This window comes from Aureobasidium melanogenum, assembly GCF_000721775.1.
Source record: "Aureobasidium melanogenum CBS 110374 unplaced genomic scaffold scaffold_3, whole genome shotgun sequence".
NCBI lineage: Eukaryota > Fungi > Ascomycota > Dothideomycetes > Dothideales > Saccotheciaceae > Aureobasidium > Aureobasidium melanogenum.
This window is the reverse complement of record NW_024470055.1, coordinates 380378-398008: the sequence shown is the minus strand read 5'-3', so window position 1 is coordinate 398008 and position 17631 is coordinate 380378. Positions and strand designations below refer to the sequence as shown.

Genomic DNA, 17631 nt, shown 5'->3' with positions numbered 1-17631 from the left:
TCGGACCAAGCTGTAGTGCTGGATGGTGGCAGAGGTTCTGTAAGTCTGCTTGGAGTATTGTGGAATACAGTATTCACAGAGATAGGGTCAAAGACTCGATGGATGAAGGAGGACTTGTATTGAGGAGAGCAGAATACAGATGCCTACGGAGAATGAGAGCTTGCGACCAAAGCCACTTGTGATTCGCGTCGCGCAGCAGCAGCAGGAACGACCGGCGTCAAGACTGTCAACTTTCCCCGACCTGCTGCCAAAAACAGACCACTTTCAGGGTCCGTTGCGTCTGATCACCGTCTCAGATTCCACTTATTATCTGTTTGCGAGGACAGCAAATCTATATGGTGCTACTCATCTCGCTACACAGATTTGCTGCACCGCGGTGTGGTTTGTATAGCGATGTGCACCTTGTCAAAGACACAAGCGACAAAACAGTTTCATCTGAACATTTCAATGTCGCGAGTCGTGGATTTCGTTGGCCTGATATTTTATGACTATCGGCTCATCAATTGGATATCGCTCCTTCACCCATCAGCCAAATGGCCTGTGTGCATAGAGGAAGATCCAGTATTACATGACATATGTGCATCTTCTCCTTCTTCTTCTTTCTTTTACCAACATGCTAATTAGATCGCTTATGCGGCAGCGTAGACGAGTCTGAAGATGTCGTTGAAGACGTAGTAGCTGCCGGCACCATCGGGCAGAAGCTGGAAGGACTGGGTGTAGCTCATGGGTCTCTGCTCCTCGTCGACCTGTAGAATGGCGGTCAGTTGTTGTCAGTGTTTGGTTGCAGTCTTTGCTTGACGTACAAGAAGTCTGCCGGCAACAAGGACCAGAATACCACCGGCCTCGTTGGAGGGCTGAGCGTCCAAGCTAGAAACCTCGTGCTGAACCTTGGCGAAAGGCAGACCCTAAACGTCGCTTAGTCTCTTCTCTTGTGTGCCTTGGGACTCGAGCTTGCGAAACATACGACGAGCTTCTCAGTGATGCCAGCGGCACCTTGAACGGGCGAGTTCTCAAAGGTGAGCATAGAGTGGTCCTTCTGCAAATTCCAAACATATCAGGATGTATTCTTCTCTTGCAACATTCAAGTTCGGTGTGTTCGTACGTAGAGGGCACCGAGGGCAGAGCGGTTCTCATCGAAGGTCTTGTAGTAGAACTGAACGAATTGTTCTGAAGGTCACATTAGACTCGAGGGGTCGACTCGTAGGGTTTCAAAGTCTGCGCATACCAGCGATGTTCTGGAAGTCTGTTGGGAGTCCATGTCAGTCATTGTGTGCTTGTTTGCCCAAGGCGCCTGCGAGCAGGAGGTGGATGAAACACGCCGTCCTAGTGCTCGAGAATCGAGCAGACTTACCGGCCATGTTAATGGAATGTGATCTGAGAAGTGCAACGAGAGATGGATCTTAAGAAATAGAGGTAGACTACTTGTGAAAGCTTTCGAGATGTCGTCGACTCTCTTGTGTTGATGGCGGGGCTGCCAAAGCAGAAGCCCACTCGGCGTTTTCCGCCCGACGCATAAAGTCCACCAGCCCGACTTTTCTTGTTTTTCCTTTCCCTCAACAACCAATGCTGCTGTCACATACATCGTGGCAGCAGTCATATCGCTCTCTGTAAGTGCGCCTCTTCTTCTACACGTTTCGCGCCCATTATGATGAACAAAACAAACGATAACTTATGATATCCACGGGCCCTCTCGCCTCGTGTGAGACGCAAACCCGTGGAGCCTCAAAATGGACTTCAAACACCCACTTGAGGTTTCATGATTGTCAAACAAGCTCAACAGCCTGACCTACACCACTACAAATTCATCTAGTTACCGTCACTCTAATTCGAGACATTGACTAACATTATGAAGTGTACAGGCATTATCATTGCAGTCGTAGGGATATAATTCTAGCTAGCTTTTTTTTTTTATCATAATGCAAGCTTAAAGCTGCTTTTCAAATGTCTATGCACCGACCGACTGGAAAGACTTGACAGTGTCCTTGATCGAATCGTGAAGTGACTTGAACTGGATGCCCAGCACATCCTTGGTTCTGCTGTTGTCGTAGCTGTACACGCCGTCCTTGGGGTAGTCGCCGCCAGGAGTACTCTCGGAAGGCAAGTCCTTTGTCTGAGGATATTCCTTCTTGATAATCTCAGCGATCTCCTTGTTGGAAAAGTGGCCAGCAGTAACGAAGAATCTCTTGTTGGCAGCAGCTTCGACTTCGATGGCCTTGACGTGGCAGAGAGCAAGGTCGCGGACATCGACCCACAGGAAGGTACCAGTCTCGGGAATCTGCTCCTTGGCCTTGCCCTGGTAGATGTCTCTGATGCGCTGGTTGCTGGTGTTCAATGAGTCGAGCGAGTTCAAGTAGTGAACGATGGGGCCAAGGACAAGCGGAGGGTTCATGGTAGAGATGGTGAAGTTGGGCTTCTCCTTCTCAAGGAAGTCCCACGAAGCCTTCTCGGCAAAGGTCTTGCTAGCGCGGTATCCTGCAGCAGGGTTCTCAAGAGCCTCTTGGTGGGTGATAGGGTTGAAGTCGGCTTCGGAGTAGGTGTGACCAGGCCAGTTGCCCTTGCTGGGGTTGACAATGGCAGCGAAACTTGAAGTGATGACAACACGCTTGACCGATGGTGCACTCTTCTTGATCGACTTCAGGATACCGGTGGTTCCAATAACGGCGGGGTCGAGCAACTCCTAGGACATGGTTAGCAGATGAACAAAAGCATGACACTCTCGCGCGTGGCTCTATCAGATAGTATATGTCGAGGCGACTATGATAGAGTTGACCATGGGAAGAAAAGGATGCGACTAACCTTCTGGACGTCTGTGACATTGAAGTGGAAGGGAGAAGCAGTGTGAATGACGGCCTCGAAAGGAGGGTCTGACACGACAGCCTTGTCAAAGGCACCCTCTTGAGCGATGTCTTCGACAATGGCAAAGGAGAGCTGCTTCTCGGAAGCGTTGGGGTGGGCCTCCTTGATCTTGTTGGCCTTCTCCTGGGAGCGGACAGTGGTTACGACAGAGTGGCCATGCTCGAGCAGAATGTCAAGAACGTGGGCAGCGATGAAGCCAGAGCCTCCAGTCAAAAGTACGCGGGTCATGGTGGATTGTGTGATTGAGAAGCAATTAGGTTTGTGCAAAACGACGGTTGAGGGAGGGGCAATATTGAGATATATATCGTCCAAAGACACCAGCCGCCGCCGATGATAACATATTAGCTTAGGCTGATGAGACCACAGCTACCTATTGCCTATCTCCGTCGTCATAACTCCAGCATGGGAAGAAGTCCGAGCATTCTGCTATGTCATCACTACTCATCAGGAAAGTGATTTGCCGAATTGAAAGATACCCATGCTCATGTCACTGAGAGGGAGCAGTGCCAGACACTGAAATCCTATTGCAAAGAACTGCCATTGAGAGATAGTGAAGGAGTTAAGGTAGTCGGACGTGAAGAGGACGAGTGGGGCATCAATGTCCGCTTTGAAGCGAACGTCATCAGGGTCGCCAAGGCTGGAGTAAATGTCACCAAGGAACCTTGAGCTTCTTGCATGAACTCGACAAGATGAGTATGTTGTGAAGTATTGATATTGTCGCACCTAGTCAACCATGCCAGAAGATCGTCATCATCCCTCGAGACGGCGGTCACGCTCGCCAGACTGCTCAAGACGTGACCGTGACCATCATCACAAACGACGGAGCCGGTCTCCAGCCTCAGTACAATTGCCTCTGAATGCGCGTGCCCTGGTCAAACATGATCTGAAGCAGTTCAAGCGGTTGTTTGGACTGTACCTCGATATTCAGAAGCAGATTGACATAGATGATTTGGATGAGACCGAAGTCAAAGGTAGGTGGAAGTCATTCTTAGGAAAATGGTTAGTCTTCAAACTTCTCCATTCGTACCAAAACAGCGTTTAACAAACAACAGGAACCGCGGTGAGCTAGCAGAAGGCTGGTATGATCCCGTGACCAAAGAAAAGGCAGATCGTGCCGCTTCTGAAGCGAAGACGACCCGTCGTAGCCCGCTATCAAGAGAACAATCAGAACAAGATTACCGCCAGCACGAGCAACATGCAACTACTAGCCAGCCGGCTGCAGACCAGGACGATAGTGAAGACGAATACGGGCCTTCACTCCCGACTAATGCAAGTCGTGTTGGACCTACAGTACCATCCATCCAAGATCTCCAATGCAGAAATGGTAGGCTTGTGTCAAGTGACCCTCAGGCACGCAACTCAGGGCTTACAAGTTACAGAACTTGCCGAAGAAGATGAAATCGCTCGCCGACAAGACTTACGTTTCGACCGCAAGATGGACCGCAAATTGCAAAAGGAGCGCTTAGAAGAACTCAACCCACGCGCCGAGCCCGGCTCGCGCGAACGTCAACTCGAAAAGAAGCGCGAAAAAGCTGTCGCCAATCGCGCATTCCGCGAACAAAAATCTCCGGGAGCCGAGGAAGTTGGCGAAAATGATCTGATAGGTGGAGAGGATGGCATCAAGGCTCATATCCAAGCAACCCAGCGTAAAAAGTCGGAACGTGAATTGAGGAAGGAGGAAATTCTTCGCGCTCGCGAGGCCGAACGTGAGGAGCGTCTCGCACACCATAGGGCCAAGGAAGACAAAACCATGGAAATGCTCAAGAATCTGGCAAGACAACGCTACGGCTGATGTCTTTACCAAGACTACTAAATGCAGATTGCTCGCCGCTATGCATGTCGATGCGACTCGATGACCAATCGCTGCATCTCTTTAAGCGCCTCGCGCCTGTTGGTATAGCCTTATCAAAGAATATCGACCACGATGCGGCAAAGAGAAGGTCACGATGCACAATCGGTGGAAGAAAACTTGTGTCGCACAACTTCCTGATTAATTGAAAGCGGAATGTGTGAGTATTGACATGTTCTCTGCCACTGGAACTGCAACATTCGGCCACAACGAGATGGAACTCATCATAGCCACACAGCCTTTACGTCGATTGCAGCGGATGTCTGAAATATAAAATGAGCTGTCAACCCTCAAAAAGACATACTAAATCAATCTGCAACACTATCAGCGCGGTCCGCGAATTCCAACATGCAGAAGCACATGACGTGTAAGTCTTTTGACGCCTTAGGTGATCCTATGTTGTGCTGGCCAAATATATACTTTACCACGGATGCAGAGTCTGTTGAAGCTTATGGAGATGTATCTGATTCTATCGAATGGGGACTGGAAGACATTACCACTAGCAAGGAACCTTCAAGGACGTCTCAGATATGCAGCGGTCCACGCTTGATACCCAAGATCCGTATGCAAGACCAAGCTCTAGAAGCAAGTACATTTTCGGATCACGGTTTCAATGCAAGGGCTCGACCCTCCAACTCCAACTCATCTCTGCAAGGACACGTGGATCCCAATACGACCACTCCGTCTTCTCGTTTGACCCCTGAGAATGGGGTGTACCACAGTTTTGCCCTACGGGGTAATAGTTCAGAACAGTCTCAGAAGACCACATCATACTCTCCCATGGAACCCGCTTCCTCGGATGTTTGGCCGCCTGCGTCCGAAGACTATTGCAACTCGTCTCCATCAGCGAGTGGACCATATTCTCGCCTGCCCGACTATTTCACCAATGGACTTTACTCGGTTCCTGGTGAACAGTTCTTGTCCTATCTTCCCGACCCCAGTGATCAGAGGAATTCACCTTGGGCGCGCAAGTCTCTCGAGGCTGCGCAATCAGTAAACCCAATCGATCCTACTATGTTTCCCTCCTCGCTTCCACAAGGCAAGCGAAGCTTGACCCGAATATCTCGCCAGAGTCTGAATCAGATGCCACTGTCGTCGATTGCCAGTCAGAATCATGATTCCAAGAGGACATCGTTGCTTGACTACCTCAGTCTTCCCAATCCTGCCCTCTCCTTAGTAGAGCGCGTTATGGAGCCTGGGCCAAGTCGTGACAAGCACTTCTTCTTCGATGTACGCAATGTACGCAGCTGGTCTGATTTCAGCGTCGAAAGTATGCTTGGTGTACCAGAGTTAAAATCGCTGCTTTATCGCGAAATGCAGTGCGGCACCCTTTCGACGCTTCATCCTGTTGGCACCTCACCAGCCACGCGTGAGCAGTTGCACCTAGCATATCGTGACCATTTTGGAGTCAAGCTTAATGCAGCTCTCAAGTCATCACTTGCTCAATCAACCCTGCAGATGCACAGTAACACAGGCGACAATACCCATATGCTACCAGACTTCACCTCGACTGTCATCAAGAGTCATGAGCGGATTCGTGTCGTTGGGATAGTGCTATGTTACGAACAGTGGCGCAGCGATATGCGCCACGGCAGCCTCGCAGAGCGAGTGCGCTACCTATCAGGCCTGGCACGTCTGCAGCACTTCTTCCGCGAATACGGTTGCCGTTATGGCTTCATCATCACAGAAATCGAACTCGTGTGCGTACGCTATGGCGGCGACGACATGATCTACGAGTTCAAAAGATCCGAGTCTAGTCCCTCGTTCACAGAAATTTCGTCTTCTGCTCCCATCCCCATCTTTGGTTACTTGGAAGTCAGTAACGCTATAGCTTTATCCGAGCAACACACGCGAAATGGCAAGGACTTTAACATGACAGCTGGGCTGGCGCTTTGGTACCTGCATATGCAGGCTTGTGACGAACCACTTCCGGGACATCAACATTGGAAGCTAGAGATCGGCAAACCTTCCGCCATGACGAGGAAGAAACACTTGGTCAGAGATGCAGGGATGCCCAAGCCGGTCTTTGTGGAGACGAGAAGGGCGAAGAGGATCAGAGGCTGGATCTGGCCAAATGAAGAGTTCAACAAGAAGGAATCTGGGAAGGGTAGGCGATCAGTCTTGGGGAAGTGATAGCGTGAAGTTCCGAAGGTCTTTCTGTTCACGGCGTTGGTAACGGTGTTGCTACGTATCAATGCGCAAGGCTATATATATATATATGTTTCTTACTTGGATCCTCTTCAACATGCTGTGGGCTCTTCCTTTCACGGCGTCATGTAGCGAATTCTCGGATATCCCATGCTCTTCCATGAATTGCTGGCTCAAGACCGATCAATTTTGCTCCCCCTCATCACACCGTCCTCATCAAACTCTGTGCGATCTATGAGAGTATCCGCTGCCCCTATCAGCCAAATACCACTTTTGCCCAGAACAGTATACCCAGCATCCAGTCTAATCTCAAACCACCTCATGATCCCTTCTTCCCTTCTGAGACTGTCCATATGACTGTAGACCTTATCGCTCATCTCTTCGATACCCATTGTAGAGTCTATTCCCTCAATCGTGTTTGCAAGGAACCTGATATCGGATTCAGTGTCTTCAGACCAAAAGCATCGGACCAGAGCTTTATCGCGCTCGGTGGCATTGTTCCAAGCAACCCTGATCTCAGCCTCTTGGAATGAATCAACGATATCATAGACCGGAAATAAGATAGTATTGTCATCTGCCGTTCTCTCATCAATGATACCAAATATATCGTCTGAGAGATTGTCGTATGAGTTTTCGCCTTGTCCAAGTCCTTTCTCGCCAAGCCTTGTATCCACAAACTCTTTAATCTCATCTAAAGAGTGGTTCAAGAAACCAGAGTGGAAGTCTAGCGATACAGCGTTTGTGGGTTTGGAGAAGGTTTGTTGCAGGGGGTCTTGGACGATTACCCAGTGGTTGTAGAATCCTTCGCCTAGGTGTAGGTTTGCGACTTCCTGTTGGGCGCTGTAGAGGACTTTGTTGATTACCTTTTTGGGTTGTGTTAGAAGGGCTTTTGGGAGATTTAGGAAAGGATTTATCATGCCTCGATTGAAACGTTTGCGGTCACGAAGAGGGGAGACCATTGTGAGAGGCTCATGGTGCAGTATGTGGTTTGTTTGTAGGCAAGATCGATTGTTTTGAGATTTGGATTCTAATGGGATCATACCAGTCCTTCATAAGCGCCGTCATCTTGCCAAGCATATGGTGATTGGTGGTGTTCGAGTTCTGCCTAGGTTAGCCGCCGTGCAGTAGATTATATGCAGGATTTAGAAGTATGCCAAGTAGAGAGGCGCGTGGGAAGTGGGTTGCATCAGTGTAGTATTCCAACCTGACGGAACGAGACGTGACAAGATTTGATTGACTCAAAATAGTACAAAGAAGAGAATGCATCAAGAGATGACTAATACTACAAGGATGGGAGAATGAACATGATGGTACCAGTAAGAAAACAGAATCTGAGCCCTTTCAATCCCGGTAGAACGAAATGTGAACATGCAGGAACACACAAGAACAACCACCAGCAAATGCCACCAGCTTGAGGCCCGATTCAACGACGGCGCGAAAACAAGCGACGCAGGCGAGACAGACGACCCACAGGTGGCGAAGCGACCGAGGAAACTGGGGTCAGAGGCGATGAAGGGCCTCGCCAAGGACCAGAGAAAGGACGGCTGAGGCGACGAAGAAGACCAGGTACCAAGACCACACCGGCATCTTCTCGCTCTGATGGTGTAAATGAGCGCTGTAGACGACCACGAGGAGTTGCTGTGTTGTTCTTGTAACCCGAGAGATCTTCAGAAACTCGGACCTTGTCATCGTCGCTACTGTCGAGATCGGGAGAGAGAACAAATGGCGAAGGCGGAGCTGGTGAATGCGAGGAAGAGACGTCTAGCTCCAGAGAAGCCTCATGCTGAATGGCACCACGGCGACGACGACCATGAGCAAAGTTGGCGCTATTGGTCATGAGAGAGCGCTCTTCAGGTGACATGGTCCAGAGGTCTGGTGAAAACCTATCGCTGCCGATGTTCGAGGGAGGATCGGGAGAATACGCATGAGCAGCAGCATTCTGAACTTCAGAGTACGGAGTACAAGGAGATGGATGACCAGAGGAGATAGCGCTGCGATGAATGCTATCATTAGAATCTGAAATTATATTCTCGTCCTGGTCGCAAGGAAGATTGACAGTTTTCTGCACGGCGACAGCACTGTCAGGCTGCAGGTGTGGTTTTGAAAGGTTAAGCTCCGAGAAGGATGAGTAGCGAGGACGATCAACTTCATGCGCAGCAAGATAGTTGTCCATCTCGGCAGGCAGGAGCGGAGATGCAGTGATCTTCATTTCGAGTCTCAAGACGACGTAAAGAAGGTAGAAGAAGGAGAGAAGAAGGGCAAGGATCTTGTCTAGCAAGATGTGCCTGGTGATGATGTGAAGGAGAGCAAAGCTGGAGATGGTAAAGACAGAGATGAACAACGAAAGAGGCAGATGAGGGAGCTGCTTGTGAGGACGAGCAGTATGCACAGCAGAGAAGAGAAGCAGGGTAATATAGACAAGAATGCAAACAGAAATGAATGTTGTCCCCAACCTTGAACAGTATGGTATCAATGGCCATACAAAGTCATGAGATAAAGAACAAAGAAGGATCGAAGAGCAGGGAACGATGCCCACTCTATGCTCTCTACGGAACAAAGGAGTCTTCTGAAAGGCATTGTATCGTCGAACAATGTTACAGATGGTTACTAAGAAGAGTAAGACTGTTCCATGCTACTCAAGCATATCTTAGACAGTGGATGAGACTTAGATCAGAGGCATTGTTATGGACAAGTGCAGAAGATCCAGCGCCAGATGTCTTGGGTTTGGCTACAATAGCCTCAGGCAGGAGAAGACGAGAGGATACTCAGTGCATGACTTACTGGAGATCCAGCTGCGCTGTGGACCGCCAACACTTGGAGAATGCAGCATGCCGAGACCAGTTGAGCGTGGACCGCCCATGATAATCTAGGCGCCGGGATTTCATTTTCGATTCACATATGTTGTTGACCGTCAACGCGACCACAAGGAACCAGACAAGAAAAGGCTAACTGCGGTGGACAAAAGATGATTAAGAAAGGGAAGGAGACGATGTCCGACAAGCCCTTAGAGACGCCATGGGTAAACGTCGGTACGCGAGTCATACCTGAGCGCGGCGTCGCAAAGGTAAAGCGAGTCAGGTTCGCGTTTGCTACAGATCCAGAAGAGGAAGAAACAAGCCCTCCGCCATCACCTTCACCAACTACCACAAAGGCAGCAACCATGTCGCTGTTCGGTAACCTTGGTGCCAACAAGCCTGCTGGCACTGGTAACCTCTTTGGGGCTGCAGGATCCACTCCTGCATCAACTCAACAATCAACTCCCTCATTGTTTGGCACTGCGCCGACTGGAGCTACTGCTACTGGAGCTTCTGGAGGTCTTTTCGGTGGACAGCAACAACAGAACAACAAACCTACCCTCTCGCTGTTTGGCAACAACGCCAGTACTGGAACTTCGACTGCAACCGCCCAACCTGCAACTTCTGCTCCCAGCTTGTTTGGCGGCGCGTCCAATGCTACACAACAGCCTGCTACCACAGCACCAAGTCTCTTCGGCGGAGCTAGTGCGGCACCTTCAAACAGCTTGTTCGGCGCCACCAACAATGCACAACCCTCGGCGAACACTCAGCAGTCTGCCTTTGGTGGAAACAACCAAGGTGAGACACAAAAGTTCCTCTGTGGTCAATCGATCACCACTAACCAGAATTCAGCACTCGGCGCAAGCACCGCACCTACTGGACAGCAAGAGCAGAATGCCAGACCTGTATACTTCGACAACCTGATCGAGCGCAACATTAAGAGACAGGGAGCTGAGGCTGGCACAAACACTGGCATGGGCGCATTTGGAGAATTGCCTACACTGCAATTGGGCTTGGGTGACATTCAGAAGAAGGTTCGCGGATTAGGCCAGCAGTATACACCTGACAGCAAAGCACACTATCTGCTTGCTGCTTCGGGTGTCAACACAGGCGCCGCCCTACGCGACCTGAACCTCTTCACAAACAGCGCTGCCGCAAAGGCCCCTGCACCCATCGCTGCGAACGATCCTCTGTACGGCGATCTTGATACCTACGTCGAGAGTCTTTACCAGAAGGAGAAGAAGGATCTTTTCGACGAGTTCATGGAAGATTCAAAGAGAGATTTCGACCGTTTCATCGAGGACAACTTGCAGTGCAACTGGGAGCAGAAGCGCAAGGAAATCTATGAGCACTTTGGCATTACTAAGAAGTCGGACAAGACAGAGGCTAGCTTTGAGGGATCAACCACTGATGGCGCACGCGGCGCATTTGGTCGATCCAGCCGCAGAGCACCCTTCGGTGCATCAACTGGTGCTTCAAGAATGGGCTCCAAGTCTGTGCTCGGAGCCACCGGCAGACAGACTTCGAGGACCAGCCAGTTCCCCGATGTGGCCGAGAAAGCTCCTGCTGGTCTACAAAACGTCAGCGAGAACCGTATGCTCAGAGACAAGCAGGACAAATACTCCAACAAGGTCAAGGAGCTCAACATTGCTCGCATCGAGGGTCGTCTTTACCCGCTCCTGCACAACTTCGTCGAGGTCGAGGCTCAGCCTTCGGCCGAAGACACATCAAAGCTCGTCGATGCTTACAAGGCCCTTGCCGACATTGTTGGCGAAAGCCCCGAATTCCAGACCTCATCCGACCCACGCGCCATCAAGGAGCGTCAATTTGCACAAGACTACCTCGACGACGCACCCAACTCGCGCAAGGCTTTCGATCTTCGTAAACGCATCATCGACGGCTCCAGACGTTTCCTCGAAAAGCAGTTCCTCTCCCAGCTCGAGACAGCCATCCTCAAGAATGCTAAGGAAGCTGCTCTTGGAGGTGTTCCTTCAATCATCAACAAAGTTCGTGCCTACGTTCGTCTACGTGCTGCTCGCAAGGAGCTCGGCCCCGACACCAGCGAGCTGCAAATGATCAACGACGACTACCCCTGGGTTCTCATCTTCTACCTTCTTCGCGCTGGTCTCGTCAACGAAGCTGCCGAGTATGTAGCCGACAACGAACGTGCCATCAAGGCTTGCGATCGCAACTTCCCTCTCTTCCTCGCAAGCTACGCGCGCAGCACCGACCGTCGCCTTCCTCCGGAGCTGCAAACCAGAATCAACAATACCTACTCTCAACGCGCACAATTCGCTCCCGAAAACAGTGTCGACCCTTACCGCATGGCCTGTTTCAAGATCATCGGTCGCTGCGAGCTTGGTAGACGCACACTCGATGGTATCAACCAGAATATGGAAGACTGGGTCTGGCTGCAGTTTGTGCTTGCCCGTGAGGTCAACCGTGTCGAGGAAACTGCTTCCGAGGTCTTCGGCCTCGACGATGTCAGAAACGTCATCCATGAAGTCGGTCAAAGACATTTCGTTCAAGGCGCTGAAGGTGCTGCTGGATATGGCACCTACTTCTTCCTTCAAATCCTGGCTGGTCAGTTTGAAAGCGCTATTGCTTGGCTGTACCCCAACAACTACCTCAGCGCTGTGCACTTTGCCATTGCTTTGAACTACTACGGTCTCTTGCGTGTCAACGACTACAGCAATTCTGAGGATCTCTTGTCATACACCACAAGCCAGAAACCCCAGATTAGCTTCGCTCATCTGGTCGGCTACTACACCAAGGACTTCCGCGCTCAATCACCCACCACTGCCGCTGACTACATTGCTCTGATCTGCTTGAACGGAGATCTTGGTGGTGAGATTGGACAACGCCAAGTCGCACTCTGTCACGATGGTCTTCGTGAACTTGTTCTTGAGACTCGCGAATTTGCTCAGTTGCTTGGAGACATTCGTTCTGATGGTCAACGCATTCCAGGTTCCATTGAACAACGTCTCAAGATCATCCGTATCGCCGACGAGAAAGCATTCTTGCGCTACATCACTATCAGTGCTGCCCAGATTGCTGACGACAATGGCCGTGTCACTGATGCTGTCCTGCTTTACCACTTGGCTGAGGAATACGATAACGTCATTACCATCTGCAACAAGGCTCTGTCGGAAGCTATCAGTGTCGAGCTCGGCGATGCCCCTCTACGCCTGACTCCGCTCAAGCCTCGCGATCCTACCGCTGCCGAGACTTCAGCATCTCTCAGTCTGACCGCTGTCGAGGACCCCTACACACTTACCCGCAACATGCGTGCCTTGTATGAGAGCAACCAGCTTCACGCCGCCAAGATCAAGCAGGTCAACCGCGAGTCTTGCACTCTCCTCCTCGGTATGGCCGAAGCCAAGTCTCTTGTCGCCGAAGGCCGCTGGGCCCTTGCTCTCGATGCCCTTAACAGCCTGAACTGCCTTCCCATCTCGGCAGGCGGTAACATGAGCCTGATCCGTGCATCCGCCAATGCCTTCAGCAACCTGCCTCCGCCAGTCGCTCGCAACATTGGCAACTTGCTCATCTGGACCATTACTTGCTGTGGTCAACAGCGCGAGTACCTTCGCTCATCGCCCTCAGGCTTCGAGGAGCGTGGTCGCGAAAAGGTTGCTGAGGACATCTTGCAGGTCGCTAAGGACACTATGGTCTTTGCTGGCTTGATCCAATACAAGTTGCAGCCCAGAGTGTTTGAGGTGCTTACTCGTGTTGGTGGCGACGTTGGTGCTTACTAGGACTTTGTTCTATTTCGCAATGGATGGGTTTGTTCGTTTAGCATATGGAGTTTCAGAGGCGTTCTTCTGTACAAAATCAAGGGAGTGGATAAGTGGAAAGCTTTGGGACTGATGATGGATAAGAAAAGGAGGTTCTTCAAAGTGGTGGAGGCTATGTGCCACCTCGCAGTCTAGCTAGATATACAGAAGTGCAAAGATTGGTCGCCAGCTCTCTCTATGCGGAGTGGGTACAGGACCCTTTCTCACTCAGACTTCCTTAACTTTTTCTTGCTTCTTGTCTGCGGCTGTTCTGCAGTGACTTCTGTCCAAGAGCCTCGGCATGTGTTTGCAAGGCTTTTCACTGGCTGAATGCATCTAGGCATCTTTGGCTACTTGTGGCCTGGTTTTTTAATGTGATCAAAGCCCATGGTGCAAGAGGCTCTGGACCGTGATTCTGCCTTCAGGCGATACGCATCCCTTGAAAGTCTGTGGGACGACTTTCAAAAATGTCTCCCCAACCTTTGTGCCAAGCTCAGTATCGAGCATCCATATCTTCAAGATCCAATTCCTCCTCTTCATCATCATCGAATGCAGGGACCTCTTTCTCCGACTCCTCGTCACTCTGGACCTCAAACTGATAGCCATCACGCCCAGCATCTGCCTGGTCTTTTTGCAAGCGGTCGCGAAGATTAGGTGTTTTGTTGCCATTCATGACTTGTTGCACAGATTCATCGATACCAAGCAGTTTCATCTGCTCAGCTGACAACTCGACGATAGTAGGTGCGTACTCGCCTGCCTCGTCGTCTTCGTCGTAGGTTGTATTATCCATCTCGACTTCTTCGCCGTCTTCGAGACTCAGCATGCCTGTGCGTGCGAAAGACCCCTGTTGTATTTGCCAACCTAGCGTTTCTTGTGTGTAGGCGAGGAGGTCGTCTAGTTCGTCTACCACATCTGCGTGGGCGTCTCCAGGTAGTCTGTCCAGTGATTTTTTGAACCGTAGCAGGAGTGATTTGAGGAATGTTGCGCCGTCGTCGCTGAGGTCAAAGAGACCAGTCTCGACGTCTTGGCCGTGTTGGAGTTGGAGCTTGATGGTTGCAAGCGCACGCACAAAGAAAGATGGTTGTGTGGTGACTGCACTGACACAAGTCAAGATGAGGTCGAGTATTCTGCGCCATTGCTCCAGACACGAGTAGTTGTTCAACGTCAACACCATGACGAAGCAGAACTGCAACTCGCCGATGATTTGATTCATGTCGTTGTTGCAGAAGCGTGATGTGAGATCTGCAAGGGCCCATGAACGGTCTTGTGCGGCTTCCGTACGTTCACGACCAGTTGCTCCTTCACGCCATGTTTGTTTGAGATCTACGGGCAGAACACGTAGCTCACGCTCGTTGCCAGTAAGATCGGAAGCAGAAAGTCCTGGAATGTCGTCAAAATCTTGTTTAGCGCTGCTAGATGATGTGAGTGTCCAGTTCTCAGCGTCCACATCTAGTATCCGCGCCAAAAGCGATTCAGAAATGCAGTCTGTAAGTTGCACCCAGCGATTTGTTTCTTCTGTGGCAACTGAATCCTGCGAAGCGCTTTGTCGATACGGCGTCAAATTCTCTCTCCAGATCCGTCCGAGATTTGCTCGCTGCTGTAAGAGCGTCGTCGTATCTGTTTCTGGCAACAGTTCCTCACTATTTGTGTCCCATTTGCGGATGAAAAAGTCTGGAGGCCCAGAAGCTGGTAAATTTACTCTCATCCACACTCCGTGGCGGACAGAGAGAGTACTGGTAGAGCCGACGAAGACAAAATGTAATCCAGGAGGTATGTTCTTGATGCCTTGAAATTTTGGCGTTGTGGTGAAGGAGAGTAGGTCCATGCCACCCAGAGCCGAGGGTGGCAGGTTTAGTAGTAAGATAGCTGGTGTGATGGCGTCCATATTGGGGATCTTATTCTAAACGATCTTGAGCGGTGATTATGGACCGGAATCTGATGGAATGATCGTTCGTTCTGCCAACCAAAGCGACAAATGCTTGGTGCTGCACGCAGTAGACGAAAAGTTGTGGAGGTGAAGATGTCTGAGGATCTCTTGGTGGACGGCGAGTGCAACCACAGAGCTTATCGCTGGTTCGTACGAGATAATCGCCACTTGATCTTCACACTTCTGATCCGTGAAGTTACATGAAAGTTCTGACTGACATATCATGGAAAGAACGATGGGCGCTGGCGATGGAGACAAATACTCCCCCGAGTCATGTCTATTCTTGCTGACTCAAGCATCTGAGCGAGGCAAGTCTTGGCACCTACTGCCATACGCGCCTACTCTTGCTTTGCCTTTTTGGTCGATATTAATGCGAATAATCTGACGAGAATGTTGAATGTTCGTTCGCCTGCAATCTCCTGTAAGGCAAAGTTGACTTTGGGGTCTCGGGATTCATGTTTGCTGCTTTCAAAAGCACTTGACACGGAGGCTCGTCAGCCCCGTCAACTTGGTACTGTTCGCCATCTGAATATTCGCCATGTGATCACTCAGAGAAAGCCTTCTAAGGTTACCACTACCGAGAGAAGCCTTCCTCAGAAGACTATCAATAGTCGAAAACCTGCAAGACAAGCCACTGTGCCTTACGACAATTCTCTCGATAAGCGGACTTCAGCAGCACTGCAACATCACAAACACCTGGATCGTGTCAACGTCAACAAATGGCGTTCAGATCTCGTTCTACCGCCCGATGCCTTTTGGAAGAAGTGGGAGAATTTACTGAACCCCAGTGATGCTGGCGGGCTTGACACAGCTCTCAGGTTTGTGGATCGCTGGCAAGATGCATCAACTAAAACAAGTTTTCGTGTCGAAAGACATGAATTCTCAACTACTGGTTCCATATATGAGTGTACCTCCCACGCCTCGCTGGCTCTATTGGGAGTTCGCACAACAGTGTCCTATGGTTATAGTAAGGTACGTCTAAGACTGTTGGAGTGTCACGCCTACTGGAACTGATCACATTTTTCACAGCAAGAGGCATTTGACAACCAGCACCTTGCACGAGTCTCACAATTGTATCAACTTGGCGAGCTTGATACAATCTATCAGGGCACTATGGAATCAAGGAAGCTCATGGGAGTGCGTTCTCTGCCTTTCTGTACACCCTGTACAATTACTAAGTCAGTGTACAGCTATATGAGTGGGCTGCAAGGTACGGCTTGTTCCCAAGATTCGACATCAAAATGACCGACGACCGACCCGACGCTCAATATCGAATCACCTTGGCTGTACGAACGTGGAACGTCAAAGCTGTTTCAACTGCCCCAACATACATTGAAGCCTTGGCTACTGTCATAACAACATACGATGACTCTGTCAAGAAAGACGGTGTCAGTATTCCACTGACACCAGGAGCCACCTCAGAGAGGCTGGAACATCTGGACCTAGGGACCGCAGGCCGAGCTTTGAAATTCGTCACGGAGAAACTCCAACCTCGCGACTTCCGACGATGGACCATGAAACTCGACAGACCAAGGCCACAATGGGCTTACAGAGTTGTAGTCGACGGATGCTATAACCCTGAGATCCCGATGCTACGTAAGCGCGACGCATATTACGTTGGAACCATCACTGCAGTGGTGCGGATCTTGCAGCGCTTCGGTTTTGATCTGATGGAAGGGTTTGAGGAGTACCTCGAGGCAACCAAGAATGACGCCAAATCGAGGTCCTCAAGTGGAGAGGGAGAGGTTGAGATTGCTGACCAGTCTGACAAGAGCTCTTGCGAGGGATCTGACCACGTTTCCGCGCACGCTGTCCTTCAAGAATGGTTGAGGGTGCGAACGAAAAGATGACGGACACAGCTACACAACGAAGTGAGGCGAGATCTTGGGAAACCTTGAGAAATCACGTTTTCATACATGAGCAGGGTTACCCTGGCGACTTTTGGGAAACATGCTCAAGAATCGAGGCAACTCATGTTGTATGTGAGCCAGTGTGACCCCGGCTGGCAGAACGTCTGATGAACTGCTCTGCTTTGTATTTCTGCTTGACAAACCTTCTTGTATCTTCAGTGTATCCGTTCTTGACGAGCTCAGCATGTTGCCGACAAGAGCTGAACGAAAGCTTGAGCAATTTCGTGGGAGTTCTCTCGCACGGAAATTTTATCATGAAAATGACACGAAACAATGCGTTGTTCGTTTAATTCGAAGTGAATTTTGATATACATTCAATGTATCTATGGGTATAGAGATTGTCCACTCTCAATGAGGCGAAACAATCAAGTCA

General features: G+C 50.3%; 9 protein-coding genes across 9 annotated transcripts; 4 read left to right on the top strand and 5 right to left on the bottom strand.

The window, feature by feature from the left end:
- Positions 1-629: 629 nt before the first annotated feature.
- M437DRAFT_72577 (putative nuclear transport factor NTF-2) lies at positions 630-1358 on the bottom strand (the record flags this gene model as incomplete). Its single annotated transcript, XM_041025880.1, has 6 exons — positions 630-746; positions 804-905; positions 965-1036; positions 1103-1167; positions 1226-1243; positions 1352-1358. 6 exons carry the CDS (start codon positions 1356-1358, stop codon positions 630-632), a joined length of 381 nt encoding a protein of 126 aa, XP_040882727.1.
- A 587-nt stretch (positions 1359-1945) lies between these two features.
- Positions 1946-3084, bottom strand: M437DRAFT_72576 (NAD(P)-binding protein; the record flags this gene model as incomplete). Its single annotated transcript, XM_041025879.1, has 2 exons — positions 1946-2677; positions 2797-3084. The coding sequence occupies 2 exons, from the start codon at positions 3082-3084 to the stop codon at positions 1946-1948; spliced, it is 1020 nt and encodes a 339-aa protein (XP_040882726.1).
- A 505-nt stretch (positions 3085-3589) lies between these two features.
- Positions 3590-4648, top strand: M437DRAFT_40755 (uncharacterized protein; the record flags this gene model as incomplete). The annotated part of the gene is made up of 3 exons (XM_041020244.1): positions 3590-3855; positions 3909-4180; positions 4236-4648. 3 exons carry the CDS (start codon positions 3590-3592, stop codon positions 4646-4648), a joined length of 951 nt encoding a protein of 316 aa, XP_040882725.1.
- Positions 4649-5788: 1140 nt separating this feature from the next.
- Positions 5789-6838, top strand: M437DRAFT_41358 (uncharacterized protein; the record flags this gene model as incomplete). The annotated part of the gene is made up of 1 exon (XM_041020370.1): positions 5789-6838. The coding sequence occupies one exon, from the start codon at positions 5789-5791 to the stop codon at positions 6836-6838; it is 1050 nt and encodes a 349-aa protein (XP_040882724.1).
- Positions 6839-7026: 188 nt separating this feature from the next.
- Positions 7027-7812, bottom strand: M437DRAFT_81553 (uncharacterized protein; the record flags this gene model as incomplete). Its single annotated transcript, XM_041027581.1, has 1 exon — positions 7027-7812. One exon carries the CDS (start codon positions 7810-7812, stop codon positions 7027-7029), a length of 786 nt encoding a protein of 261 aa, XP_040882723.1.
- Positions 7813-8276: 464 nt separating this feature from the next.
- M437DRAFT_63249 (uncharacterized protein) lies at positions 8277-9062 on the bottom strand (the record flags this gene model as incomplete). Its single annotated transcript, XM_041024221.1, has 1 exon — positions 8277-9062. The coding sequence occupies one exon, from the start codon at positions 9060-9062 to the stop codon at positions 8277-8279; it is 786 nt and encodes a 261-aa protein (XP_040882722.1).
- A 1560-nt stretch (positions 9063-10622) lies between these two features.
- Positions 10623-13403, top strand: M437DRAFT_40421 (NIC-domain-containing protein; the record flags this gene model as incomplete). Its single annotated transcript, XM_041020192.1, has 1 exon — positions 10623-13403. One exon carries the CDS (start codon positions 10623-10625, stop codon positions 13401-13403), a length of 2781 nt encoding a protein of 926 aa, XP_040882721.1.
- A 511-nt stretch (positions 13404-13914) lies between these two features.
- On the bottom strand, positions 13915-15306 carry M437DRAFT_41694 (uncharacterized protein; the record flags this gene model as incomplete). Its single annotated transcript, XM_041020419.1, has 2 exons — positions 13915-13980; positions 14107-15306. 2 exons carry the CDS (start codon positions 15304-15306, stop codon positions 13915-13917), a joined length of 1266 nt encoding a protein of 421 aa, XP_040882720.1.
- A 432-nt stretch (positions 15307-15738) lies between these two features.
- On the top strand, positions 15739-17198 carry M437DRAFT_41179 (uncharacterized protein; the record flags this gene model as incomplete). The annotated part of the gene is made up of 3 exons (XM_041020334.1): positions 15739-16320; positions 16378-16485; positions 16539-17198. 3 exons carry the CDS (start codon positions 15739-15741, stop codon positions 17196-17198), a joined length of 1350 nt encoding a protein of 449 aa, XP_040882719.1.
- Between the last annotated feature and the right edge of the window lie 433 nt (positions 17199-17631).